General features: G+C 44.4%; 1 protein-coding gene across 1 annotated transcript; it reads right to left on the bottom strand.

Annotated features, from left to right (window-relative positions):
* Nucleotides 1–27: 27 nt before the first annotated feature.
* On the bottom strand, nt 28–22,179 carry PAX9 (paired box 9). Its single transcript, XM_064660060.1, has 5 exons — nt 22,134–22,179; nt 20,879–21,505; nt 18,391–18,530; nt 13,304–13,456; nt 28–3,753 (listed from the first exon to the last, which is right to left on the bottom strand). The coding sequence occupies exons 1-5, from the start codon at nt 22,177–22,179 to the stop codon at nt 3,499–3,501; spliced, it is 1,221 nt and encodes a 406-aa protein (XP_064516130.1). The 3' UTR covers nt 28–3,498.
* Nucleotides 22,180–27,775: the final 5,596 nt, after the last annotated feature.

Here is a 27,775-nt window from a genome sequence, read left to right as displayed (position 1 = left end):
TTCAAAAACTAAAGCCAAATGCTTCATAATTTGTCTTTTATTAATTTAGAGCATTCAAAATAGAAAAATAAAATGCTTTAAACATACTGTATATACAAATATAGCCTTCAGTTTTACATCCTTTCCAACATGATTTTTTCAGTTAATAGCTCAGCCTGATCTTTGATAAAATGAGAACAATTAGAAAACAGAAAACATCATGGGCTTGGAAAACTAACCTATGAGCATGCCAGCCCAATCCCCCATTACCCCTGGTGTAATATGGGCTGTGATTCAGTTCTACACCAAAGGACCATGCAAACACAGTTTGGCTGTCATAGGAGGGAGTATTATTAGGCTTCACTGATTTCTTTGAAAACATTTGACACTCTGGGAATGAAGTGTAGACTTTTCAGATTAAAAACTTAAATTCTGCACCCACATATACTGCATATTTCCCAAATGCATCCATTGACCTCTGTGGGTTCACTCCAAATTTATACCCTTGTATTTGACAACAGTATTTAAGCCTTGTTTATTATTTTTTGAAAAACAACTCCCTTTTTCTCTTTAATTTAATGTAAAGTGGCTTAAAGTTGTGTGGCTAGTAAGCTGATATGTTGCAGTTTTCAGTTTACGCATGAGTATAAGCAAGGAAAAAATTCCTTGTGCAAAGAAGTATTCTGCATCATAGGTTTACATTTTTTAAAAGATTTATGAAAATTCACGCAAAAATAAACTGTCACAGGCAGTTCACAAAGAGCCAAGGTCAGGTACTTTTGCTCACTCTGAGCAACACTTTCTGCACACAGCCCCACTGACTTCCCATTCAGGGGTAAGGTGTCATGTACAGCAGGCAGATGCGCAGAAAGCTGTACCTAAACAAACACAGAACAAAATTGTTTATGATGATGTATTCCCATGTGAGGAATAATTAACATCATGTCCTGTCCTTGCTGTATAAATTACCCTGATTTAGCTGAAGAGAAGGTAGTGCAAACAACTCATACAAGCTAACGATCTGTCTCTCTCTCTCCCAAAACACACTATTATTCCATGAGAATGTCAAGAAAGACAACTTTTATTCTGGAAATGACCGCATGTTACTCAGAAAAATTTGGAAAATTTTTAATGCAGGCACACTTTGTTACAGACTTGTGAATTCTTGAAGTTTAAAAAAGCTGTGCTATGGAAGGCTTCTCTTCCTTTTTCTTGGTTTTTTTTTCCCTTTGAAGTCCCTTTTTTGATTTGCATGAATAACAATAGGAAGACTTACCCAATAATTCTATAATCCAGTAAAACAACAAGGTTGCCAACTTAATCACTTATTTATTCATGATCTTTTTCTTATCTTCTTTTTTTCCCTGTTTTATTTTTAGTGAAGAGCTTGTCTAGAATTAAACCAATGTCTTTCTCACGGCGTTAAGGCTCATCTTATTTCTGCTATAATGGCATAAAGGCAGAATAACATCCATCATGTCACTAAGAGTGTGGCAGAGTGGAAATGCACTTGTGCGCATATTGCCTTTAGTGGTTTCAGAGAAACATTCTTGAAAAAGTGTTCGGCTGAATAACAAGGGTTTCAGCATCTCATTAAAGCTAAACAGCTGTTGAATGCCTTTGAGGCTGAAGAACATGAATGAGCATCCAAGATCAGATTTTCTTTCCTTGGGGCCAGAATACAATACCTGTGTTCTTTATAGAAATGCAGTTCCGTTAACTATTTTTTTAATGCAAAAAGCAAAGGTGACAGCAGCCAGCTGAGTCTATCTATATTTTAGTGGACATACTGTGTATGACATAAGTACTGGTTACTAAGATTGTTATGAAAATTTACGCACAGCTATCTTGGTGATGAAAGCTGGAAATCCACAGAGGACTGCATTTTAAGAGGGGACTGTATTTTACTTTCCCACTGAATTAAGGTTTAACGTGGTTTGCAGATAGAACAATATATGAAGAATGATATTTTCTCCTTTGCTTTAACTATGTCTAGTGTAATTTCAGTTATTGAAAAATATTTATAAAAATACACAATATATTAATATTCTGCGAAGAATGAAATGTCACACCAGGCTTTTTTTTTCCACATTCATATTCTGAACATACCTACAGCATGGGGAAAGCATAATAATAGTCAGAACTTTATTATTGCCCAAGGAAAACAAGTAAATTTTCAAAGATCAGAACGTTTGCTCTCTTGAGATTAAAGTTTAAAGCATAATAACTGGCACAGAGTACTTGCCACTGGATACAGAAATGTAGAAAGGGAATTTGCTAATATTAAATAATATCTGTGTTTGTAGCACCACCACCAGTATATCTATAAGGGAAAAAAATGCTTCAGAACAACTATGTAAACTTTACCAAGAGCCATATTTTACATTCATTAAAGCAGAAATTAAAGACAACTTCCTCTTTAAAAAATTACAACGTATTCTTGGGGCCGAAAAAGCTGAACACAAGTGAGCTGAGAATTACGGTACAATTCAGTTTCTCAGTGGGTTTGTTGACTAACATGGCTTTGTATTCATCTCTGCACAGGTTGCATGCTAACAGCATTTTTCTCTACAGTCTTCGGTTTCGCTCAGGTATTTTCCACGCATTTCTGTTCGTACTCTTCACCTGAATATGGTGTTTCGTGAAGTTGGGAGACTGGGTATAGCTGTGGAGAGTTACTTAACTGGATTTCTGCCTTTGCATCTTCTGACAAAGAGATAACTATTTCATGAGATGTTGAAGCCTCCACTGTAGGCACAAAAGCATGATGAAAAAATCCTACCTAAGCCTCATCACCTGAGGCTATCACCTCACCCTGCAAAGACACAGAAAATAGCTAGAAATCACCTTTTTAACTGAAAGAAAGAGAGAAAGAGAAAAAGAGAGAGGCAGAGAGAAAGAGAAATGTACTGGAAGGTGAAAACAAATGCTGTCAAAAGCCTATATTTACAAATCACAAAGTTATTACTACTGCCTGATGATGGCGACGTGACAGAAGAATCTGAGAGCCACCTACTGCCTTAGTTCTATATTTGATTACCAAAACCCGACAAAACAACCAAAAATGACCTCTTAATAACAGTGCATTGTATAATCTCATCAACAAAAGGGTTGTTCTCTAGGCAATCAGCAAACACCTCCCATTTAGGCACCTTTGCTGATTCAAGGCATAGCAGAATTTTCTGTGGTGATTTTTCTTTATTGATTTTTACACAAATCTAAATAACAATTGCACATTTAGAAAGTTTGTGGTGATTAAGAATAAATATCTGTGGTTTGACCAGGAGAGAGTGGGACAAGGCTCCATGAGCCCTTTGAGGGACACAAGGTCTTTAAGAGCGCAACACCACACTTCTCTCACTTTCTGATGTTGTCTTCAGCTTTTGCTATCCCAAAAGTCTTACAGGAGACAAGTCATGAGGAGAAATGCCAGGTATCACCAGCACAAAGAGAACAGTCTGTGAGCTAGGCTCAGGGGATGACAAGCCAGCAAGCTCGTTGTGGTCCTGGACTCCTGCATCAGAGAGCAGAGGCTGTGACAGAGTGGCTCCCCTCCCTGGCTGTCTGCATGCCCTTGAACGCCAGCGAGGCAGGGATATCGCAACTGTGAGGGGACAACGGGGTGCCTCCAGCGTGCTGCCAGCCATGGGTTGCCATATAGCTAGATGGAGTGGCGCTGTACGTCATGTAAGGTGACACTTGGGCTGGTGTGGCATAGGGAGGCATGGCTGGTGCCGACACAAAACTGCTGACAGCTGGGAGGCCATTGGGTGCCTGAAAGGAGACAGAAGACAAAAACATTTCTGAGAGAGTAAGACACATCAGATTTGCTTTCAGATGCTGCTGGGGCTTTGTACAAAAACTAGGGTGAGTAGGGACACTCAGAGAGCAACCCGTAACCATTCCCCTGAATTTCAGGGGCTCAGTGGCCCCTTCTGCTTTTAAGACCAGATACCGCACTGCAATCAGCACTTCACACTGCTCCCAGTAACCTGTCTCAGACAAGGACGAGCAGCAGATGTTTAAGGAACATACACTGAGAGCAGGGCAGGAACTGCTGAGACCCTTGTATGCCTGCCTATCTTCCCGCAAGCTGTTGTTCACAGACTCCTAAAAGTCCATGGTTGGATCTAATCATTATATTTGAGAGTTACTGCTGGAGGGATTTGTGATGAGTTTCTCCCCTCTTTCTCACTAAGCACCTTAATCCATTTGGGATTAAGTCCCATGGGTTAGAGTAGGTGGACTGCAATATTTACCCACTTTTCCCAAATTTTGCACAGGTAATTTTGGCCGCTGTTGCAGGCCCTGTTGGACAGTGCAGTGGCAGTTTAAGCTGAGTGTGCAGTGACCACAGACATACCAGCAGAAGAAGAAACTAATCCATCCTAGTGCCTCATCCATCCTGGAACTGAAAGAGGGTGGGTTCAGCCCTGAGCTGCCCCAGGCAGGTGCAGGCATAGATCCCAAAGCAGCACTCCCTGGAGTGAAGAGGTAATCAGCAGCTGGGGGAAGTGAGTACATCTTAAACTCTTGGGTAGCTAGCTTTTTGTTCAGAGCATGAGGCAGAACTATAATAGTAGCATTATTATTGATGATGTCTTAAAAATATATTTTATAGGTACTTGGAATAAAAACTTTGAAATGTTCTTTGCTCATAGCTCCTCCTGGTTTCAATAGGGCTTCTGTGCAAAAAACAATTGCGGGGCTGGGTCCTTTCCTGTAAGCTATTTTCCTAGGTCCTTCCTTAGGCTGGGGAGAAGGGTTTCTATTTAAATAGAGAAGGGAGAGTCCTTCAGTCAGCCACAGTAGGATTTCACAATTAATGACTCTTTATTTAACTAAAAAGTGTATGGTGGTTTATTTCACACCCTGTAAATGTTTCTTCCGTACAACAGGTACAAACAAAGATCATTTAACTTGCTTAAATTTCAATTTGTTTAGTGTTTGTTTTAGGATTTGGGGTGGCATTTTTTCTCGGAAACGTTTCCTGTCTGAATATGAAAGAAGAGGTATTAAGTTAGCAAATCCTGTAGTTATCTGCCATTTTTAATCACCCAGTACAAGTGGACCTAATCTGAATAGTGCAAAGTTAAGAAACGAAACAGACATTTGTGTCTGCTAAAACTTCACATGGTGTTAACATTTCACTTGTTCAATTCCTGTCTGGATTGCACCTGCCTGAAAATTCCAGTATTTACCTTCATAAAGGGCATTGGCCTGTTTTCAGGGTCATGAGTTTCCTAGTAAGGTAACTCAATGTAACCAATAAACTTTGCCAGTTCCGCTGGCTGGACTATCCTCTCATTGTCACATGGAAAACTAAGCACTAATTCTGCTGTACAGCAATCTAAAACAGCAGGAAACAGTGATGGGATCCCAGCCACGAGCCTCCAATAGGAATATTAATCAGTACAAAGCACAGAGCTGCAGCAGCAACATAATTGTCATTCGAAATCCATAAACACTTTGCTGAAGCTGAACTTGCCTTATCCTTTTGAAAATCCAAATATGTCATCTGACCTTCAACTCTAATTACATGTACCCTACTGTGTCTCAGAATTATACTTTAGCCTCAGCTCTAAATATCAGTTTTTGCAACAATACTAATTAATATAAACCTGAAAATAATTGCACTGTAAATCAGTACAATTCTTGAATCGCATGGAAAATTACTTCATTGAATTCACTGGAAAGTAAAAAATGTGACGAGCCCTAAAAAGCTGCCAATCTCCAAGCTCACTGCCTCTTCCAATGTGTAAACATGAAACAAGAATGAGCACCTCTCTGTTTTTTTTTAACAAGCACCAACAAAAAGCTTTGCACAGAGGCAATAGAGCCACTAAAGCCGGTTGTAACACTGGGATTTCAAGAGCCACAACCAAACATATTCTGCACAGAGAAGTACAGAAACCCCGAAGGGGTGGGTACTGGAAGGAGAAAAGACATGGGGCAAGTCCCTGAAGCCTCATAGCCATTCAGACAGCACAAACCTCCAGCCTTGGAAACTCAGAAGAGGTTTTTTGGACTCTGAGAAACTGCCCTGTTCCTCAGGCTTTCCCACTGACAAGGAGCCTGGTACCAAGCAGTGGGCTCAAGGCTGTGTCTGGAAGCCCCATTTTAAGTAGGATTCCTCGTTATGAGTGGTCATGTCCCATGAACCCTTGATTGTGCTTTTGAAAAGATTCCTCCTAGGTTGCAAAGGATGCACATGTACCTCCAGTTTCCTGTGTTGTTACTGCTGCCCTCCACCACAGAAAAGGATGGGAAAAGCCAGAACTCTGCCACAGAGAAGAGAAAATGTTTCCCATATGCTGTACAGACTGCCATGCTGTAGGATGCTCTCCAAGCTCTAGGCACTTCCTCTTGGAGCTGCTCTTTAGAAAAGGCAAATGTTCTAACAGACTCTCATTTGAGGAAGAACACAACTGTAAGTGCATCCTTCAAATCTGTGCATAGTGTTGCGTTATGCTAAGTCAAAATACCACTTGATGTAATCACTTTGTCAAGCACCTCTCCCCATCCCACCACCACAGGCTAAGAGCATATGGGTAGAGAAATGCAAATTTTGGTACTCAGGAAATTACTTCCTCCTGTATACAATGCTGTGTCCAGGAAAAAAAAATATCCATGGAGGTGATGACTCCATCTGTACATGTAAATAAAACAGACTAGGACAAAATCTTCGGCCCTGAAGATGAGCAGCACCATGCAACACTCAGCCCCATAGCTAACCTCTCTTCTGCCAGAATTGGGGTGGCCTTATCCACACAGCCTGTCAGGCAGAGTCCCTGGACTGTTCCCTGACCAGCCTCACAATGGGGCGCTGTCTGGCTATGTGATAGTGGACACAGACTAAGTCTGTGCCAGGCAATGTGCTGACAAGGCATCTCTTTGCTGGTCCACCAGTGTTTGAGCCCCTGTCCCAGCCTCCTGTAGCTCCTACAGACAAGGTTGCCAGGACTTCCTCAACAATCAGAAATGGATCACTTTGCATGATTTGAGGCAAATCTGAGCTCCTGAACAGCTCACAGTAATGCAGACATTATCAATAAATATTTTATCAACAGGCATTGTTGATAAATATTTAATCCAATCGCACATGTTCCATGGCCTTATGGCACAAAGTAAAATAAAAGTCTCTGAACTATAATTATTGGAGAAGCCCAAGTTTTTTATTGAATTATACTGGAGGTGCTGCTTGGATATTTGTTGATAAAACATATGGAACTTGACTAAAGATTAGTGAGTTTTTGTAAAAGCTTAATTTAAAACAATACCTATCCTAATTTATAACAGCCAGAACAATTCTTTTACACACACACACTTATTCCAAATACAACTGTGATAACAGTTGGTTTTATAGCATCTATTTAGAATGTGAGAAAGCTACTGAGGGTAGGATGTGGAGGCAGTTGTTTAGGGACCACCAGTTGCAACATGTCAGAGGCCAACAACACTGGAAAGCTGTTATCGCTCCCTCACTGAATCGGTGAATCATTCTTATTTTTGTTCCACTGTTACAAAGCTTTACCACTCAAACCCATGATTCTATGGATGCCAGTAGGTACTCTCAGCCAAGGAGGTGGCACTGGGATGCGTAGGAACTGGCCCAGCACAGAGCATGGTTCTGCTTCAGAAGAGGTTTGAGCCATACCCACAAAGCAGTCAAAGGCCTCCTGTGACCCAAATTAAAAGATGAGGGGATAGAGAAAACCTCATATTGTGTGATTTAAAACTATGCAACTCAATTAAAAAAACAAAACAAAACAAAACAAAACAAAAAAAACCAAACAAAACAAAACCTCTGATTTTCATCCCTTTCATCTGTGAAGAACTTGACCCAACAGTTTTAACAGCAAGAGTTTTTACTTCTAAACAGCTTTAGATCCAAAGTGTAGGATATCAGAAGGGTTGAATCTGGTCTGTCAATCTGGCACTTTTTACAAACATGACATTCACTTAAAATAAATGGAGGGGATTAAGTTCCATGACCCTGTATATACTGGATGAATAACTCATCCTGTAGTATTTCAATCAGAGGAAATGAACACCAAAATCTAAACATTCATAATTAGAAGTGCAAGAACCCCATGGTATTTATGGATTTTTAAAACCGTTAAAACTTGCTTTAAGTGCAGAGGTTCTTGAACCTGGTTTTAAAGTTTTATAAATATTTTTTTTCTTCATTTAAACCTTCACTTTTCAGGGGAAATCTAATTTTTCAAAGCAAACAAACAAACGTGTAGCTCTAACTGAACAAGAATCTCTGCTGTGCAAGAGATAAGGGTTCCTGTCTGAAAGTGCTTACTCTAGGGCTTCCACAAAGATCAGAGAGAAACATTTGCTCTGAATTTCTGCTTCTATCAATGTTTTGAGGCAACTGATGGAATAAGTATTTCCAAATTTTAGGGCTGTGTTCGAAACCTAGAACACATGACCTCCCACCAATTCGCAAATTTGGTTAAATGTTCTCGTAAAAATACCAGTAAAACACCAGTGGTTGGGTCAGGATCATGAGCTGGGTCTGGTGCCTTCCTGAGGAGTTGTTGCTGATACATGCCAGTGACAGTGAAAGGAATATGCAGGCCAGAAATGAAAGCCACGATGTACATAGCACCTTGCTTTAGGTCACATAAAATGATGCTGCTGAAACAAGCAAACAGCACGTATTTCCATCAGTAAAGGAGTTGGTTCAGTAGCTTTAATGGATGAAATCCTTAGTTTTAGTCAGTTTAGACACAATACTAACTAGACCATTTTTTTTGTAATTGTTTTCAGTCTGTTTGGGATTTGCGACACGGAGGGAGTGGGTGGATGAAAAACAAGTCTAGAACCAAGCTCATGTGGGAATGTCTTTTGAACAAATGATTTCCATTAGCTGTTTGGACTCCTAAAAGTCAAACGGTTCCTCCCCAAACCCAAAGTAAGCAGCACACACCTTGATTTCTGTTATGAAGGCTATGCTTATATGAGTTGTACAGCTTCAGTGTTCTTTCTCCTGCATGGTAAGGAGACACAGGGTACAAACCTTCTGGACAAACTTCCCAATACTTTGTTTTTTTCTGCCTTGGTCACAGAAGAACCACAGAAACACACAAGCTACATTCCACTTTCTGTCATCATGGTATAAATTCAGATTCTATATTGTAATGAATTAACATTATTTTTGTTTTTTTCATCCCCTTCGTTACTTGTCCTTCTCTGACTTTTGCTTTCTAGATATGTGTTCTCTCAGTATCAAAATCAGACCATCTCCTGTGTTCCCTTCCCATGTGGCTTCTAAATGTTTCAGAAAATGATGCAGAGTTGTAGTATTCAAAATCACAGACTTGTATTTATGTTAGCTATCATTAATAGCAATAATGCAAATTATCTCATTTCAGATCTACATGAATACAAAAGACAGCAGATTTGATGCCATGAGGGGATGCCACCTCAGTTTTATAGTCTAATTCAATGAGTGTCCAAAAGAATGTAAATGTTTCTTCTTGTTTTAAAGTTATTATTAACAATTATTTCAATTACTTGTCCATTGTAACATAATTGTTACAATATTTTATTAAATAGATCATTTATTGCATAGACCAGGAGTGCGTGCGTAGTAGAAGTATTCTAAATAACTATGTAAAAAAAAGAAAAGTGTTTCTGTAGAAGTAGCATAGGCTTCAAAGCTCGATTTACCTAATTCACCAGCCCTAATGAGCCTGGACAGTGACTCAGCCCAAAGTCCCCTGCTGCAGTCAGCAGAAGTTCAGTCTGTGTCATGGCTTAAGAAACACACCTCTGGTGAATAAGGTTGCTCTTTTGTATGTATTTCTCAATTCTTACACTGACTTGGGTGGAATGAATCCTTCCTGTCCTTGGATCAGCAAGCTCAGCACATTGCCTTGATCCTCCAGCGCAGAGCTTTTCCCTGAGAGCAAGTGAAACAAATCTGCAGAGGTACCACAGCTGCCTTATTGGGAGCTGCAGCTCCCCAGTAAAGTGGAGTGCTGGCAGTGGCTTTCTCTGCGGGGATGCTATTGCAGCTCCACAGAGAGACAGACACCCTCTCACTGCTGGTTTTTCAAAATGAAAACCTTAAAACAATTTCTGCAAATGATGAATCGTTTCTAAATGTCCTGAAAACACAGTCACAAAGTAGATGCCACAGAAGTCATTTTTCCCACAGCAACAAAAAAGCATAGCAGGGAACAGAGCTGAATATCTAGTCCTTCAATCAAAGGAGCAAATTACCATAAAAACCCAGAGGATATCTCATGTTCTTAGTGACATGCACATAACCAGTCAAAAAGGTTATGGTAACAAGACTAGGAGCAGTCAAACACAAACTGCAAACATCAAGGCAGCAAACGTGCTAAATCTCCCTCTTTAATTGGAGGTTAAATATGATTTATAAATCAAACCAACATATGGGATCCCAAGGGAAGAGTAAACAAATTTTCCAAGTAAAACAGCAGCAGCATGCCTGTAATGGAAGTGCCATTTAGGAAAATGGAATGACCAAACAATCTAAGCAATACACCTATGCTTTTTTAAAGGTTTTTAAATTAATAACCTTAAATAATATTTTTGTAGAAATTGTAGTAAACTAAATTAGAACTAAATTCTGAAGCTGCAATTCAGTGCTGCAGCATCAATGAGAAAAATTACATGATTCTACAAACACTTGTTCAGCCCAATGTTCCACTAAAATTAATGTGCTTACACAGGTAAGTCAGAGTTACATAAAGAAAAAGGATTACAAAAGCGAGAACTGAGTAAATTTCCCCAGCTTATGACAACAGATTTTATTAAAATATTTATTAAAATACTTTTTAAATTGCTTAGTTGTATGTGAATAACGCAGTCAGAGTTTACCCTGCAAATCAAGGTTTGCTTTTTATAGTGCTGGAAAAGTTTCTTCCAGAAATATTTTTATCTTAGACTATATACTCATATTTTTAGATGAACGAACTTATTTTGTTGAACATAGTCCCCCTTGATTTTCTAATAATTTCACTGCAAGCAGCAGAGAATAAAACAGACTCCGAAAATTTAAGACATTGCCATTAAATAATTTTGACAGCCAAAAAATTTTAAACAGAAGGGGTAATATTTTGTAGGTGGGATATTACTTAGAAACATATGCCATTATTTTCAAGAATGAGCAGTGATAATACATTGGAATTGAGAAGCTTTTAAAAATAATACATGGGCAAGGGTTTTGGAGTTGGTCTATTGCTCAGCTGAGCTGCATTGATTTCCAGAAGACTAAGCTTTGAAAAATAAAGAGATACCTTTCAAGAATGCATAATTACAGTATTTCTCTTTCACTGTAAGTTGTGGGAAGCAATGCTGGTATTCTAGCTGAAGTCACAAATAAAACAGAGCTATTTGCATGCCCAGGTCCTTCAAGATTCCACACATTATTAGCTACCCAATCTTATACAGTATCTCTTCAAAAGATGAGATTTTCTTTACAGCTATTTCTCCTGTTATTAAATTCAATGTATAACAACGTACTGCATAAGAAAATCACACTACTTCCTTCTAAAATAAAGTTCATTCCTTTAATAATGAGCAGATCCCATTCCCCATGTTTAACATGCTTTTTTATTAATTTAAAGTTGTTTCCTTTACTTATATGGATCCCCAGCTGCACTGAATAACATAGAAACCAGATAATATCAATTCATTGTTTTAACTGTAGTTGGGACATGCATCAAGACCACTCTTAATTATATTTTCTTATCAAGTTTTAAATCTCAGCCTCTTCAGGGAAATAAAATCCCAGGTTTGGAAATAGTAATGGTAACTTGAATTTATACACCGTCACGAATCCTTTCCTAAAGGAGCCAGGGGCATTTTATGCCTTTTCCAAAACAAAGTACAGCAGAAACAAAAGAAAATAAAAAGAAACAAAAAACCCAAAACAAAGAAAGAAAAAAAAACCAAAGAAACAAACAAACAAAACCCCAAAGAACCCCCACTCCTTCTCTGAGACTGAGGAATCTACTACAAAAACAACAGAGGAAAAGAGAGGTAGGACAAAAAGGCATGGTGGATACAAGGCAGACAGAGGTTGCTGTAAAGCCTAAGCACATTCCAAGGGAAAAGAGATGAGTAAAGGTTTCCAGTCCTTTTTCAGGAGTAGGATGGGTTTAGATAGCTTTCACAGTGAAGTAAGATCTACCACATACAGTACACCAAGCACACACTAATATGTCCATCTGAAATGTCTCCAAACATAGATTATTGTGCCAGGTCTTTACATTCACTGAATGGTTGCTTTCCTTTCATACTCAAGGTCTAGAAGGGTGATATAAATGGAAGTCACTGCCTTTTCAGTGAAGGTGCTGGTTCCTGGCATATGTTCTGTTTAACAAACCTAACAACCAGACTATCTCAAAGTGGAGTGAAAACAGATTATGGAGTGCAAAGTTTGATTCTGATGACAAAGATACAACTTCAATCTCCCTTATACATATATACTGTTCTTACGAGAACAGTAGGAAAGCACAAAAAAAATCATATCATATAAGCAAACTCCTTTGAGTGGGAATTAACAACAGATTCCCATAGTTTTAGAAGAGATTTGCACAATAATTCCACTTTGGTATTTTTGCCAAATCTGGAGTTGGGCAAGGCACACGTGGACATTAAACAAGCAAACACACTGGAAGGAATAAACATTTGTTCTTTCTACTCTGTTAGTTAACACTATAATGAATTATTGAAAGGTTCAATGAAAAACGTCTTCTTAATATTATATATTTAACAATGTATTGTAATTTCAATATGACGTTGTTTAAATGAAATTGAGGTTGAAAGAGGAGACTTGCAGATGCTTCAAAGGGGTCCTTGATGACTAGAAGTTAGAAAAATATGGGGTCAACCTAGCAAAATCTCCACTTTGTCCTGTTCAGAGATAGGCAAAACACCAGTCTCCTATGCCTAACAAATCTCTGATACTGCAGAGGCAGTTACTGGGAAGCTAGTAAACTAAGGTGGGTGAAATTACAGCCCATCGATTATTGAATGCCTATGGTCATTATGAGTAGATACGTAGGCAATTCCTAAAAGCTGAAAAATTACCAAGACAAATTCAAATGCATCATACAGTCTATATACTTGCCAATACACTTGCCAGACTGAACAGATAAAGATCTAATCCCCCTGCTCCAGGCACTCTGCTCCTTGGCTGTGATAGGTATCTGCCATCACTCTCGCTTTACAGACCCTGCTCCTGTTTGTCATGGCAGAGCTCCTGGCAGGTTGGGGCCCTTTGAGCAGAGGGTGCTCAGCGTTCAGTTTGAGTGTCATTGTACCATTCACTCACCTCTCTGACTTTCTTTATTAGTTTCATCCAGGTGGAGTGCCCTGAAGCCATGTGGGTTGGTGGGCAGGGCACTGTGTTTTGGCTGTGGAAGCAGGTGGCCAGTAAGAGGCAGGTCTCACAAATGGGGTTCGAATGGGGTGCCATCCAGATCACCTGGGAAGGAATCGGGTGCATGTAGTGGGATCATCTCATCCTCCTCACCCACAACATGCAATGATATGGATGCCTAGACCTTGAGCAAGCCACCTTAGTGACAATATTTTAATAACAGGTCTGGTCTGGAGATCCTAGTGAGAGTGACACAGAACCAATCTCCAAGCCAACGTCTGAACCTCTGCACCAGATTCTGCTAACAATGCTGCTAGCTACTACAGCAAGAAAGCAAATAAGCATTTGTCCTTAACAGCTTCACCCCCCTCCTCCCACTTGGGTATGACTGAGGAGCAGTAGGTCCAGACTTCTATCATGGATGGATTTTGCACAGACTCACAGCAGGAATCCAACTGCCTGGATACTGAGTTAGAATATAGGATGCCAAATAAGTAATCTGTTAATCAATATTTTCAATAAATAACCTGTGTAGGAGGATCATGTAATTGGCCATAACATTTAAGGTTACATTTTCATCTTATTCCCAAAGAAGTTACCATATATTGTGAGTACTAAGCACTGCAGATACAATTACAGATGCATGGCCACCAAATATACAATTCATTGTTCATCTAGAAATGAACAAAATCAGCAACTAAACAGCTTCATTGCCTACATTTTCTGTGCAAATAATTGTCCAGAATTGCACCCATAATTATTTGCAATCACTCGCCCCAGAATGGAGCCTTCCCTTTACGTGCTTACAGCGTGTGGAGCTCATGACCCCCAGTCGGAACACAGCCAAAGGGCAGGGAGCGATATCCCAGCAAAGCTGAAAAGTCAAGCCCCTAACAGCTGATGAAGTTCAGCTGAGACAGACATGAGGTAGTTGCTGCTTAGGGTTTTGCCCAATATGCCAGAGGAAGACTTCACTCAAACTGTGTTCACAAGCCACTCTGAATTAGGAGGATTGTTTTCTGTAGCTCCAATAGGTTTGGAGTCAGGCCTACGAACAACGTACCATTTCCAGGAGTGAGCTTGCAATAAGCACTTGCTCTTAGACCCCCCAGTTACAAGTTTTTTCCCACTAATGAGTATCAGATCCCTTTGCAATGTGCACATCTGCTTCCCACAATGCATACAGAAAGTAATTCTGAAAAAGAAATTATTTCCAAGCTATTTGCCTCTCAGCAAGTCATACAGACATACATCAGATCTTCTGCATTTTCATACATGTGTAAATTCAGACCACAATTTTTTCTGTTTGCACACCCATAATGTTAGTCCAGAAAGTCACAAACATCAGATGTCTGAAAACTGCATTTTAAATATGAGACATGTTTATTAAGTGTTTTCATTTCAGATGCAGGTTACAAATGGGTTTGTGTTGCAGTCATTTCAGCGGTTTTTTTCGTAATGCAGCTTTCAGTATAAGCTGTGTAATGCAAAAAATACTCAGAATATTCACCCATCGTATCAATAGTGTAGAAGCTGCTCAACACCACACTGAATGTGCCTCTCTGTATAAATACTGCAATATAACTGAGTTCTGTATGAAATGTGTATGATCCAAAACTGCCAAGCTCTCAGAAAAATCTATTTTTCTTTTCAGTTTCTCTGATTCACAGTCACCCTGTTTGCAAAGCTGTATGACAAATTTGTGACTATGATGCACAAGGAAAATTATGCAATTGCTTACGTATAAATGACAACTTGGGACATCAGGTAACTAAAACTGAATAGAAAGTTGACAAGACACCTCTGTGATTTCCTAGGAAATCTTTTGTGCAGAATCATGGTCTGCTTTTAACTCCTGAAACCCAAATACTGAACAACATTGCAAAGAAAAGCCCTGGAGACACCAGGAAATTCATAATACTTGAAGTGAAAAATGTTCTACATCCAGAGATTCAGTTCCACGTTAAACTAGCGTGACTGCATATTGCTGAGGCAAAAATGTGAAGTCTTCCTGCCTTTTTTGTGGGTGCATTCCCACTGATCTCTGGGGCAAGGACTGAAATGTAGCCATAGGAACACATTGGAGAGGTCAGCCTTGGCTGCCGCTTGACAAGTCTGGGAGGTCAATAAGACTTTTACATAAAAAAAGCCTACAGAATCCCATGTCTTAAAGCAGATGTACATCATTTGAAAGAAGGGATAAAATAAATACATTTTTTAAGTACAGAAGACCTTGTTCTTTGGTCCCAATTTTTCTAGTCTTTCTCATGCAGAGCGACTTTCCAGAGGATTTCTTGAGAAGAAAATACTATCCTCCATGACTAAGGAACAAGTCTTTCACTCACCTAATAGTTATGGAGCTATTTGCAAACTATGGACAGGTAATCTTTGAATGTTGCTGATGCTTAAATGTGTAGATGATACTTGTTGGAAACAGTAGAATTACCTATCATTCACACAAAATCATGTTGTTAATGTGCTTCAGAGCAAATTCTATCTGCTCCTGTTGTGAAATTGGAAAACCTAAGATAAACATGCACACTTGATTCCCTGCTGCTCTACTGCTGCAGGCACCTCTGATGTTGGTAATATAGACATAAAACTGGAATATTACAGAACGATCACTTCTCTTCTCTGGGGGAAATTTGATGTCTACCTCCTGAAGATCCAGCTTTTGTAATGAGCTTTGCCCAAAGGAGATGAAGAAAATAGCATTTACCCTGAAGTACAAAGACAGAACCTATTTCACCGTGGTCTTTCTGGCATATAAATTATGACTAAGGTTTCCCCATTTTTGTACAACCATTCCAGATACCCCCTTGCTAGGTTCACACAAACGAACCGATGTTCTCTCCTGTCCACAGCTAAGTTATTTACACCCAAAACAGTACACATTGCAGGAGACCATGCAGAGATTCAGGGACATCGGAGTCTTTGCTGTCACTCCAGACTCACTGCACTTCAGCTGATGGACAGCTAGTAAGTCAGTGCTATGTGCAGCAAGAATTTGGTTCATAAACTTCACTTTGCATTGGCTGGAACAAATATTTTGGCAAAAAGAATGCAGCAAAAATGCAGAAAAGTCACATTGTCCTATCCTTATTTGAAATTATTTTTTTCTGGATACATTCTAAATTAGTAAGGAATTTGTGACAAAAAAAGCAATTAATGCATGTTTGAATGAATTCTCTGGAAAGGAAGTCTGAATATCACATGAATAAACTGATCTATACATTAGAACTTTCTGAAGCCAAATTATGTTTGCACATATTATTACAGAGAAGGAGCTGGGGAGAATCTCCTCTGTGTCTTCTTTTAGTGAGCAGGGTTCTGAATATGGCTTGTCTGCCCTTTTAAACTCTCTGGACAATGTATTTTGATAAACGAATTCCATTTTATTAATAGAAATTTGCTCCATTTTAAAATAGCAAATATGTTTAAATTACATTTATCAGATGATCTTTCAGGTTGAACAAAACATTAAGGTAAGACTGGTATTGACAATAGAACACTGATATATTATGAAGGTTAAATCGTATATATTGAAAGATTAAAAAAAAAAAAAAGATAAAAAATAGTTTCCAACACCAGCATTAAAAATAACCCGATTTACATAACATTGTTCCTCAGCGCATCTGTTGAAGTAAATGAGATCTAACAGAGGCAACGGTTTAGAGTCTATGAGCAAGATCCTGTGAATATTTCAGCAGGATCGTGTGCAGAAGGCCCAGACAATGAAGTCTCAGTACAGCCATTCTTACAGAACAGTGACAAGCTATTTCCATTATTTTTAGTAAAACTACTAACACTTCTTTTCATCTTTAAAGAAAATTGTACAACAAGGAGTATTTACTCTAAATCTAACTCTAATCCTATCTTTAACCATACAGTCACCACTATACTACAGTGTGAATTATTTGTGATATGATATGAAATTAACAGAATAATAATGGGATAATAAAAAAATGTAATACAAAACAAACAGGACAGTATTAAGGGTAGTGTATTGTTTATGTGTCATAAAACGGCTGTTCGCTTTTGGGGTCTACAATATTTCTCACTCTGCCTAATTTACCTCTTTGCAGGCATTCCCGCAGTTTGCGATCCACATCTTGAACGTGAAAGAGTATGATTCAGCTACTCTCAGCACCAAATACGAGCTACAAAAGTCTCCTTGACATGGAATCTAAAACCAGACACAGAACTCGGAAAATATATCCAAAACCTCAGTCTTTGAATGGGCAAAAAGCTAAGCAGGGATCGTGGGTTTTCCCCAACTTGATTATAAGCACAACAACTGAGTGGCCGGAAGGCAATGTGTCTGAAAGACCTCTGATACGTTTTGAGATGTTTCCATCGCACGGAAATAACGTTTTCAAAACCTGTGCTTTCCCAACGAGTAACAGTTGAGTCTTTTACAGCTTTTCTCCTGGCATGGGATTTGATTAGCAAATACAAAGGTTTAGACAGAGATTTATTAAGTAACAGTTATATTGTGTTGTAATTAAAACGTAGGAAATTCGCCGTCTACTTAAGCGTTTAAAAATGCTTAATGTAGGAAGCAATTACGCCTCATTTTCAAATTATTCCCCTGCCTACAGAGTACGCTGAGGACAGAGCAACACGCGGCTTTAAGGGTGGCGGCTACTGCGGGACGTGCCCGCCGGCCCGGCCGAGGCGGGGGCAGAGTCCCGGCAGGCGGCGCGGGGGTCGGTGGCGGCGGTTCTCGAGCGCCTGCTGTGCGGGGGCAGCCCGGGGCGGCCGGGACGGGAGAGCTGACACCCCGCCAGCCCTCCGCCCGCCGGGAGCCTCTGGCCGGGATAAAGGCCGGCTGGGTGCTGCCGGGCGCCGCGGCCGCCGGGCCGAGGAAGGGAGCGGAGAGAGGAGCGGAGGAGAGAGCCAGGCTCTTTCCCGACGTCGCCTGTCTTTGCAAATCAAAACCGAGGGAATTCCGGCACCGGCTCCAAACCGAGGGCGGCAGCCCGAGGCCGAGCTCAGGGGCCCTGTGCATCACCGCCCGTCCCTCCCTCTCTCTTTACCTGGCTGTACTTGGCCTCCTGCTCAAGGGAGCTCTTCTCCAACCCGTTCACGGAGTGCTGGGCCGGCGGGTGGAAGCTGTTTCGGCCCAGGCTGCTCCATTCCTCCACCTTGGGGCTGGGGTAAGGCGAAGTGTCGCTCACTGCTGGAAAACAAGGCGGGGGAGAAGAGGGAGTTAGATGCAGAGGCCAGGATGGGGAGATGGAGATGGCTTTGCCTCGGGATGGAGACAGTTCCCTCTCCCCAGGGGACGCAGTCTGCGGGGCAGAGCTAATGAGAAGCCGGTCCCTTGCCCGCCACACCTCTCTGAGTCTCCTGGGAGCCTCTGGAGAGGGTGATCCGTGGGCAGAAAGAAGTCGGGTCCCTCTGTGGCAGCGATCACCAGTCGAGCCCAGAGCCGGCTGGGTCCCTCATTCCCGCGTTCCCGCACTGGCAGGACGGAGCTGCCGCCAGACACTTGTCCCCCGGGATCTCCTAAGAAGGATTTACGGCATTCGCCTAGTGGGTATTTGTATGCGAGTCAGAGGACAAACGATACTCCCGTTAGAAAAAAGTCCTGAGACGGGTGCAGATAAGCTGGCCTCAAAACAAATTTGGGGAGGGGAAAGAAAAAAAAAAAAAAGTAAAAAAACCCCCAAGAAAACAAAACACAAAATTAAATAGATTAAATAAATAATTTCTTTTTAAATAAAAGGGAAAATGAAAGGAGGAAGATAAGAAAGAAAGGAGGAAAAGAGATAACAGTCCTATTCTTTACACACGCATTAGCCGCGGTAAGGGAATACCGGGATGTTTTGCAGGCGGACAAATTCCCCGAGCCCCACCGTAAAGCCCGGCGCGGGGGTGGGGGAGGGGGAAGCCCTCCCCCGAGCCCCGCGCTCGGCCGCATTGGAACCGCCGTGGGAGGGGGCTTTCCACCGACACCACCTCGCTCGGCCCCTCGCCGGGCTGAGGAAAGGCACAAATCTGAAGTTGTCTTAAGAAATTGAGCTCTCTCAGTGAGCGCCCTTTTCTGCTGATCTCACACTTTCCCATGAATAGGGGCTTCCTTTCCGTGTCAGCAAGGTCAGTTTATCCTATAAATCAAGGGCGAACAGCCCCCATCTGCGGCACTGGCCATTCCGCAGCCCCGGCTCTCTGATGGGAAGGAGAGGGGGGAGATTTCACACCGCAGAAAGATGTGTGCCGCTGCGAGGGCCGAGGGAGACGGGGCAGATACCGAGGCACCCAGCAGCAAAGTCAGAAGCCTGCTTACCAATGTGGTGTTAATAAAAGAGGAACTAACTTAAAAAAAAAAAAAAAAAAAAAAAAAAAAAAAAAAACAACAAAAACAAAACCAAAAAAACTCCATTTCTCATATGAGAGAAGAATGTTCTCATTCTTTTTAATGTTCGTTGCCAATACTACCTCTCCCCAGCACAGAGCAGGGATTTCCAGGCGTGTATTTGTTAAAGACAATTCAGAAACACGCATATTTTTTGTGCCAGTGTGGTCTGAGGATAAAGTTTATATTGCGAAGGGCAAAGAAGGACAAAACTTATATTTTTTGTATGTATGAATATAAATAAAACATACTTATGTGTGTATATTGCTTGAAAAATACCACTTTTCTAAAGAAATAAAAAGAAAATTATTCTGCAATGCCAAAAAGATTGTTTTGCATTTGAAATGTTGCTGGAATGGGACTGTTGCTGTTCAAAACGCAGCGAAAACAGAAATCACAGCCCCCAGCCCTACCCTCTCCGCTAACTGTGAAAGAAGAGTGAGACACGGAGATGACTATAGGCGAAGGTTATTTTGGACTGTTGTTTTAACCAGTTTCACTGTTAGTTCACTGGCAGAGACCGAAATGGAAAAAACGTCCCTTTCTTTGCAGCAAGGCACAGCGAGCGGCCGGGAGACGCGACACAGTTTCCAGGCAGAGGAACAGAAAGAAGGTGAAAGGGGTAAAAGAGACAAATCTTGGGGCTTCGGTTTTCCTGGACCACCGCTTCGGAGGAAAATACAGCATAGAATGAAAGCAATTAGGTGACATTTGAACTTCCTGCCGGAGCAAATTTGGCCTGATTGCGAAAACTACAGAAAACGGACTTCTCGGTAACGCCAAGGCGGCGCCCGTGACTGGAGGGCGGCAGCGAGCCTTGGTCAGGACCAGGACGCGACCGGACCGAGTGCTCCCTGGTGCCGCCGCAACCCGGGCCGTTCTCTCCGGCCAGGGTCACCACTTCTCGGGCCAGAGCGGCGGCGGTGACGGTTGCTGGTGCGCCTGCAGCCCATCACAGTACCTTCGGTCTGCCTACCTTCCGAGACACATCCTCCAGTAAGCTCAGTGCCGGCCCGTGCTGGGGAAAACGCCAGAGGTTTCCCGAATGAAACAACTATAACAACCGTCCGACCCTCGGAGAGGAAGGAGCCCAGGAGCAGGGGACGGAAACGCTTCGACCCTATCTGGCTGTCTCTGCGGCCCCAGGTCCCCCCCCACCTCCTCACCTTGGTCTGTGATGGACCGGATCCCCAGGATGTCCGTCACTGAGTGAGAGGACGGCCACGTCCTGGGCATGGCCATGGTGCTGGGGATCGCCGGAACCCCGGGAGGAGTGGACACCTTGGCTCCTGCAGCAGCGATGGGACTGGGATAGGGGTAGATGTGGTTGTAGGGCAGAGCAGGCTGTGGGGGCGGCTGGTGCTGCTTGTAGGACTCGTAGTGACTCTGCTGAGAGAGGTTCCCGATTTTGTTCCGGAGGATGCGGCTGATGGAGCTGACCGACGGCACGTTGTACTTGTCACATACGCCATCGGCCAGCAGGCGATCCCGGATCTCCCAGGCGAAGATGCCCGGATCCCTTTGTTTGTAGGTCCGGATATGTTTTACCACCGTGGGAGTGGTGACCCGAGGCTTGCTGCCTCCGATAGCCCCCGGTAGGATGGAGCCGGTCTCGTTGTAGCGAGCCAGGATTTTGCTGACACAGCCGTGAGAAACGCGGAGCTGCCGGCTAATGTCGCACGGTCTGATACCCAGTTGTGCCAGTTCCACAATCCGCAACCTGATGGCATTGGGCAGGGGTCTCCCGTTGACAAACACCCCTCCGAGCTGGTTCACTTCCCCGAAGGCAGGTTCTGCAAGCAAATGCACAAACACAGCTGTCGGACATGGAGAATGGCTCAGAAGGGGGCGTCTGAGCCGTTCCTCATCACAGAAAGATGTCACAGGCAGGGACCCCCCGGTCACTCCATGTACGCTTCCTTATAAGACTGAGATGTCCCCGAAATTGAAGGGGGGGGAAAAGGAACAGATGCAAGGGGAGGAAAAAAAAACAAAAAAGAAAAAAGAAAAAGTGAGGGAAAAAGAATAAAAGAAGGAAAGAAAGAAAATCCGTGGCAACAAATTTCGCAGCTCTCCGGACTGTGAATCATCAGGAATATTAAGAAAAAAAAAAAAAAAAAAGCACATTCCAGAGATGAAAAACGAGATCGCCCCAACAGAAAAGTCGGTTTTATTACCACAGGAAAAAGGAACGCGAAGAGAACGAAAAGAAAAGAAAAACATTTTCGAAGACGTGGGGGAGGGGGAGGACGGAAAAGTAGTTGAGGAAATTCTTTTCATCTTGAGAGAGACGAGGGCAGCGCGGTGCTTCTGAATCGCGACTAACTTTTAAAGATTGTTCCTGGCGCTGTTAGCGCCTCTCGCTTAACAGCACGATTACACTGGGCTGTAAAACAAACGTGCTAAAATGTTAACTACTACGATCAGTGTCAGGAATAATATACAACGTGTCACGGGCTCTAGCCATCCTCTCGGCTCCGATCCTGCCTCACACTCGCCTAATAACACTAATAACAAACCAAGTAGTCATTAGCTCTCTCTCTCCCCTGCCCCTGACCCTCAACGTGCTCTTACAACTTGTAGGAACACGAGCAAAGTCAATAAGGGAGCCGCGGCGGTGGCAGATGACGACTCATGGGCGCTCCCCCTCTCTTGACAGCACTTGAACCCTCCTGCGGCTCCCGGACACTTACCCATTCCTCTGAGCGGGGCACCTCGAGGGCGGCCCTAAATCCCAGCGAATCCCTATGCCCGGCCACCGGCTCGCAGCCTCCTGCGCTCCCGGCTGCACTGGCCCCGAGCCTCTCTGATCTCCGCCGAGGAGAAAGCAGGGGCGTGAAGGTGTGGGGGGGAAATGGCTACAAGAAAATCTGCATCCCGACGAGAGAGCCTTGACTTCTGCATTTCAACCTCAGGGCAGCGTGGGCAGGACCGGCCTGGGCCGGGCCCGTGGCCCACCGCCCCCTCCGAGCCCGCCCCCGGGGGCGGCCCCACCGCTCAGCCGCCCTCCCAGTGGCCAGGGGAGATGACGGACAGCGCCGCAGCGGCGGCCCTTCCGCTCCCGCGCAGGGCGCTCGGCACCTGGGCCCGCCGCGCCGGGACGGCGGTTCCGCACCTGCGGCGGTGAGTTGCGCGGGAAGTGCCGCCAGCGTCGGGCAGAGCTGACGGGGGCTGGCGCCAGGGCAGGGCACTGCTCGGCCAGCGGGGACCAGGGGGGTTGGCAGGCAGCTCCGCGGGGCCGGGGCACGGTCGGCGAGCAGCGCAGCGCCAGGCAGCCGTCGGACCGCTGCGCCGCTGTTCTGGCCCTTCTCCCGGAGTAAGCGGCTGGAGAGGGGGCTTCGTGGCTAACAGAGAGGTTCCCCTTTTCCCCGGCTGAAGCAGAGCGATGTCTTGACACGCACGTGGTTTCCCCGCGTTGAGTTTGCAGACGCGGGAGAGTTCTTTCTCGTTTGTGGTAGTCTCGTTATAATAAACCACCTTTTGGCTAACGAATGTTTCATGGGAGGTGTACGAGAAGGCTGTGAGGGATGAGAATTGAGTCATTTTTTGTGGAAACCACAAACCGGTAGGGAGACGAGCTATATTTTATTTTGCCGTGGGAGGAGACGGGACGGGTCTTGTAGTGCCCGATACCAGGATGCTGGTGCTCTCCAGTCACTGCAGACCGACACGGGTCTAGTGCTCCCTGCCCAATGGAGACCGGCCCCGGTATTGTTTTCATCCCCACAGTAAATATTGCACTGCGCTTAACCGTAAAATGTCAACGCCTCGCAGCTGATTGCGACTTTATCAAAGGGACTTATATATATTAGCAATTAAAAGAAAAAGAGACAAAGATGGCAGGAAATAAAGAATATGTGGGTCACGGCGTGTATGTGGAAGAAGTGTTTGCTTTGGCATTAGGTGTACGGATCGAGATCCCAGCTTGTATGTGTGTCTCTTACATACGCCCCACTTACATTATGTTGCACAAAGAGATCTTGGGCTTCCCAGCTCCAGCTAAGAATTTGTCCTGTTTTTCTGTACTTTTTTTGCCGAGATTCGTCTTTGCTGCTTTGTTTTTGGTTTTGGGTTTTTTTTTTTTTTGTTTTTTTTTTTTTTTTTGTTTGTTTTTAGTAGAGTCTCAAAGTACAGGCTCTCTACTTTAAATAAAACTTGAAAAGAAATAAGATGGTGATGGGAAATATCAGCAAGTAAGCCACCAAATTTATGTCGCTGGTGTGTATAGGCGTTATATATTGATACAATATTTTAATTGAAATATTGTAAGATATTTTTATGAAAAGAAATAACTGAGCTTGATTTCAGAACCTGCACATATCGCAATGATATATTGCATTCCTAACTATGAACAAATAGGATGTTGCAGGAGATTTCCCAGAATTTGATGGCATGTTGCACGCGTTTTGTGGTGAAAAGAAGACAATCGTGGTTCTTTTGCAGGTATCTCTTAGTTTGATCGGAATATCGGGGAAGACTTCTGTTTTCTCCACGCGGATTTAAAAACAAAGCAAAACAAAAATCTACACAAGAACGGCAACTTTTCTATTACAGTTTTGTATTTACTTCAGAAACGTGAGTTGCCCTTTCAGAGTATCACACCAATAAATTGTGGTGCTTTCTCAACCTAGATAAAATTACCTCTGGTAAAGCGGACACCCCTCATACCCTCGCAGATGCCACTGTCCGAAAGCGCTGGCATTCTGTGCAGGAGGTACTAGCAGGCATTTGCTGAAGCCGTAACTCCTTTCAGAGTTGTGAGATGACCTCCTTTGGCTATTTTTAAGGCAGGAGGCATTGAACTAGTGGGACTCGGATCCAGCCTTTAATTAAGTTATTTATGTACTTAAACAATGAAAGGGAGTGCGCGTCCGTAAAACTTCCGATCCTCTTTAACAGCGTATTTATTGTCGAAGCACAGCCTCTTGTCGGGATCACAGACAAGGCTGCCTGCCCTGCAGGCGTGCCTTCCAAGCCCGGTGGGGCCTGGGTTGCCCGCCGCCCGCTCTGCCCTGCATACTTTGCCCGCCGCCCCGGCCACCCTGCACACGCGGGACTCCCGTCGCTCCTACGCAGTCGAGCGGCGTGTGTCCGGGGGCCATCTCCGGACGCGCGGATAGTGTAAGCCCGAATCCGTCGCTCCTGGACCCGCTTGACACTCCTAAAGCTCTCTCGGGGTTGCTGGGATGCTCGGGCGTGACCCTGCGCTGCTCTCCCACGCTGCCCGGGCAGCTTCTCTTCCCATCTATGCCTATTGTGTTCACAGTTGGGTCCTTTTCTCCCCCCTCCGCTGTGTCCTCCAACCTGTCTGTTCCCCCTCCTTTCCTCTCCCACCCCTCCACCCTCGAGCCCGCCTCTGATCTCCTGGATATTTGGTTTCTTTCCCTTTTTCAATGTGTGTTCCTGATGTGGTCCTGTCGGAAAAGCTCGTTTACTCTGCTCGGGTCTCCAGTGGTTTAAGGATAATGTTTATCAGAAGTGAACGTGCTCAACTTGTTTCCATTCAACTGCTGAGTGTGGGCTGAAATACCAAAGGTCACATCTACAGTGAGTCGGTAGAGGGCAGGGGGAGCCGAAAGGAGTATGAAAACATTATAACATACAACAGCCTGTTGATCGCTTCTGACCTGTCTGGAAAAAAGATTAATTTTTTCAGGTAGGAAATCATTGAAGAATCGGAAGGGAAAGGCGGCAGGGAGAGGAGGGCCAGGGGCGCGGGTGGTCGGGGCTTCTCCACCCGGGAAAGGGCACGCGTCCCCAGGCAGGGGGGCTCGCTCTGAGAAGCGGGTCACTCCGCCGGCGGCTGCCCCGGCACGCACCCGCGCCCTCACCACGGGGTCCCCCGGCTGGGAAAAGCAAAGTGGGAGTTGGGGGCGGGAGAACCTGCAAGAGATTCGAGCCGTGGTCAGACAGAAGCTGGGCTTCCACTCCCTGCCTTCCCCTTCGTGCCGAGAGGGACTGAGCGGCGCCGTCGTGCACGACGCGGCCGGAGCCCCGGGTGCCACCAGCCGGTGTCTTTCGGGGGTCACTGTCTCTGCCCGCATCCTCCGACACCGCGGCGTCGCAGAGGGGAGGCAGAGGTGCTTCCCCTCCTTTCCCTTCCCTCAAACCCGGCTCTCTCGCCCTCTCTTCTCCACGAAACCGACTCGCGTGAGTTGCCCGCAGCAAATGGCCTGTACGGCGGCAGCAGCCCCAGTGCGCGGCCGGTACCGGCGACGCGGCGGCTGCCGGTCCCTGGCTCCCCGCGCCCATGAAGGCCTTCTCCGGCCTTTTCCAGGATCGAGGAGACCACCAGAGAGTGCCCAACCTCCCGGAGCTGGGAGCAGGGTCCCGACGCTGCGGTATCCCACCCCTCCGGCCGGGCTTCGGTACGCCGCCGTGCTCACCTCGGCGTGTCCATCTCCTGCCTCTCGGAGCCGCATTCATGAGGCCTTTCTGTTGCTCATTGCTCCCCAGATGCCTCCGCTCTTCCATTGTAGGAAGAAACCAGGCAAATCCAACGCGGCACACACCCCAGCCCCTCTTTGAAGCTGCAGATTTTCACTGATTTTTTTTTTTTTTTGAAGGAAGATAAACCCCTCTCCTTCCTCGATGGGGTGGGCTACTAATATGGCAGCGTATTTTGTAAGTAGAAGCGCCCCCTGATTCGTCCCAAAGGAAAAAGCCTCCCGCACCATGTATGTAGTCAGGTGGCCGAGTTTCTCGAGTTGGCGTAGGGAAGGTGTGGGTCTGGGGGACGGACAATGTGCGGCAGCCGGAGGGACTATCGCAGCTGCCCTGTCCTCCCCGCTCCCCAGCTCCTGCCGTGCGGCACAGAGCCACGAATTCCCCCATCCCTGAAAGCGATGGAGACAGTTTGGTGGGCAAAGAGCACCTTGGAGCTGTAGCAGGGGCGAGGGGGCAACGCAGTGGGAGTGTCGGAAGATCTTCTGGACGCTTCTGAAAGGCAGGCAGGGAAAAGCGGGCAGAGGCAGGTGGAAGGCTAGCGACAACTTTGGGTTATGTCTGGAGGTGACCCATCTTGGAGGGAAGGTGCTATGTGATGCGGAGAGAGATGAAACCCATGGAGCTTTGAGACGGAGCTTTCATTTTGCACAGAGCTATTCCTGCACTCGGGTGTATAAAATCTCCCAGGATCACTCTCATTTTCTGCGAGGAACCAAACGCAGGATGAAGGGATCTTCACACATCACTTACTGCTATTTGCATTTCCTTATGCCACAAAATAGCTGAGCACAGCAGGTTAGCGAGGGCGCCGTACCTTAAGAGCGGGAGGGGGTGCGAGGCCGGTCGTGGTCCCGGCTGACTTCGTCGCTCCCGCTCCCCCTCCGAGGCTGCGAGCCTGAAAGTACCCGGCCTGACCCCCAGCTCTCAAGTGTGCTGACCCCTCTCACGTAGCCTGGGACAAGAGCACATGCACTGGCAAACGCTTGTGCGAAAGAGAGAGGGGGATTTCACAGGGAGATGTCCTTTCCAGCCAGCGTGCGGCTGCAGACAGGGACCGCTGCCCCCCACCACCACCACCTAACCCTTCGGCAACCTCCGAGCCCCGCCTCTCTGCAGGGGCAGGCCTTGTTTTCCACTTGTTCTCCCCTCTTCGGGGAAAAAGGCTTTTTGAGAATGATCAACGTTACCGATTCGTCGTTGGTAGATATCGCGTCTCTTATTACTGCCCGCTGCCTTAATTTATCTCGCTAAAAAATACAGGCTCATACGTTTGTGTTCGCATAAACTGCCTGCATTCATGTACAAAAGTACTTATGATTCCGGGGGGGATATTTTTATATTAACTTAATATAAAAAAAATACAATAAAAATGTAATATTCAAACATGCACGGAAATACAATAACTCCAAAACTCTCCAGAAGATTTTTTTTCTCTTGTCCCGTATTCAAACAAGCTAAGAGGTGGAGAGAGAGCAGTGCCATGTGTGAGTGTGTCATTTCGATTTTAGAAATTGATTCGACTTCACGGACAAACGAAAAATGGAAATATAATAGGATGAAATTTTATTTAACAGAGTTTCATCAGATACAAACAAGCCATGTCTGAACTTTTCCCG

This window comes from Pseudopipra pipra, chromosome 6 (assembly GCF_036250125.1).
Source record: "Pseudopipra pipra isolate bDixPip1 chromosome 6, bDixPip1.hap1, whole genome shotgun sequence".
NCBI classification, from domain to species: Eukaryota; Metazoa; Chordata; class Aves; order Passeriformes; family Pipridae; genus Pseudopipra; species Pseudopipra pipra.
Note: the sequence above shows the minus strand (reverse complement) of the source record. Positions and strands in the feature narration are given on the sequence as shown.

Bases quoted from the DNA above. Each gene is read 5' to 3' on its own strand.
- PAX9 (XM_064660060.1), bottom strand. From the start codon at position 22,179: ATGGCTAGAGCCCGTGACACGTTGTATATTATTCCTGACACTGATC. The intron at 13,457-18,390 runs GTAAAGAGAGAG...ATTCCTTCCCAG, and splicing joins AGGAGGCCAAGTACAGCCAG to GTGATCTGGATGGCACCCCA. The intron at 3,754-13,303 runs GTGAGTGAATGG...GTCTCCTTTCAG, and splicing joins TAATAAAGAAAGTCAGAGAG to GCACCCAATGGCCTCCCAGC.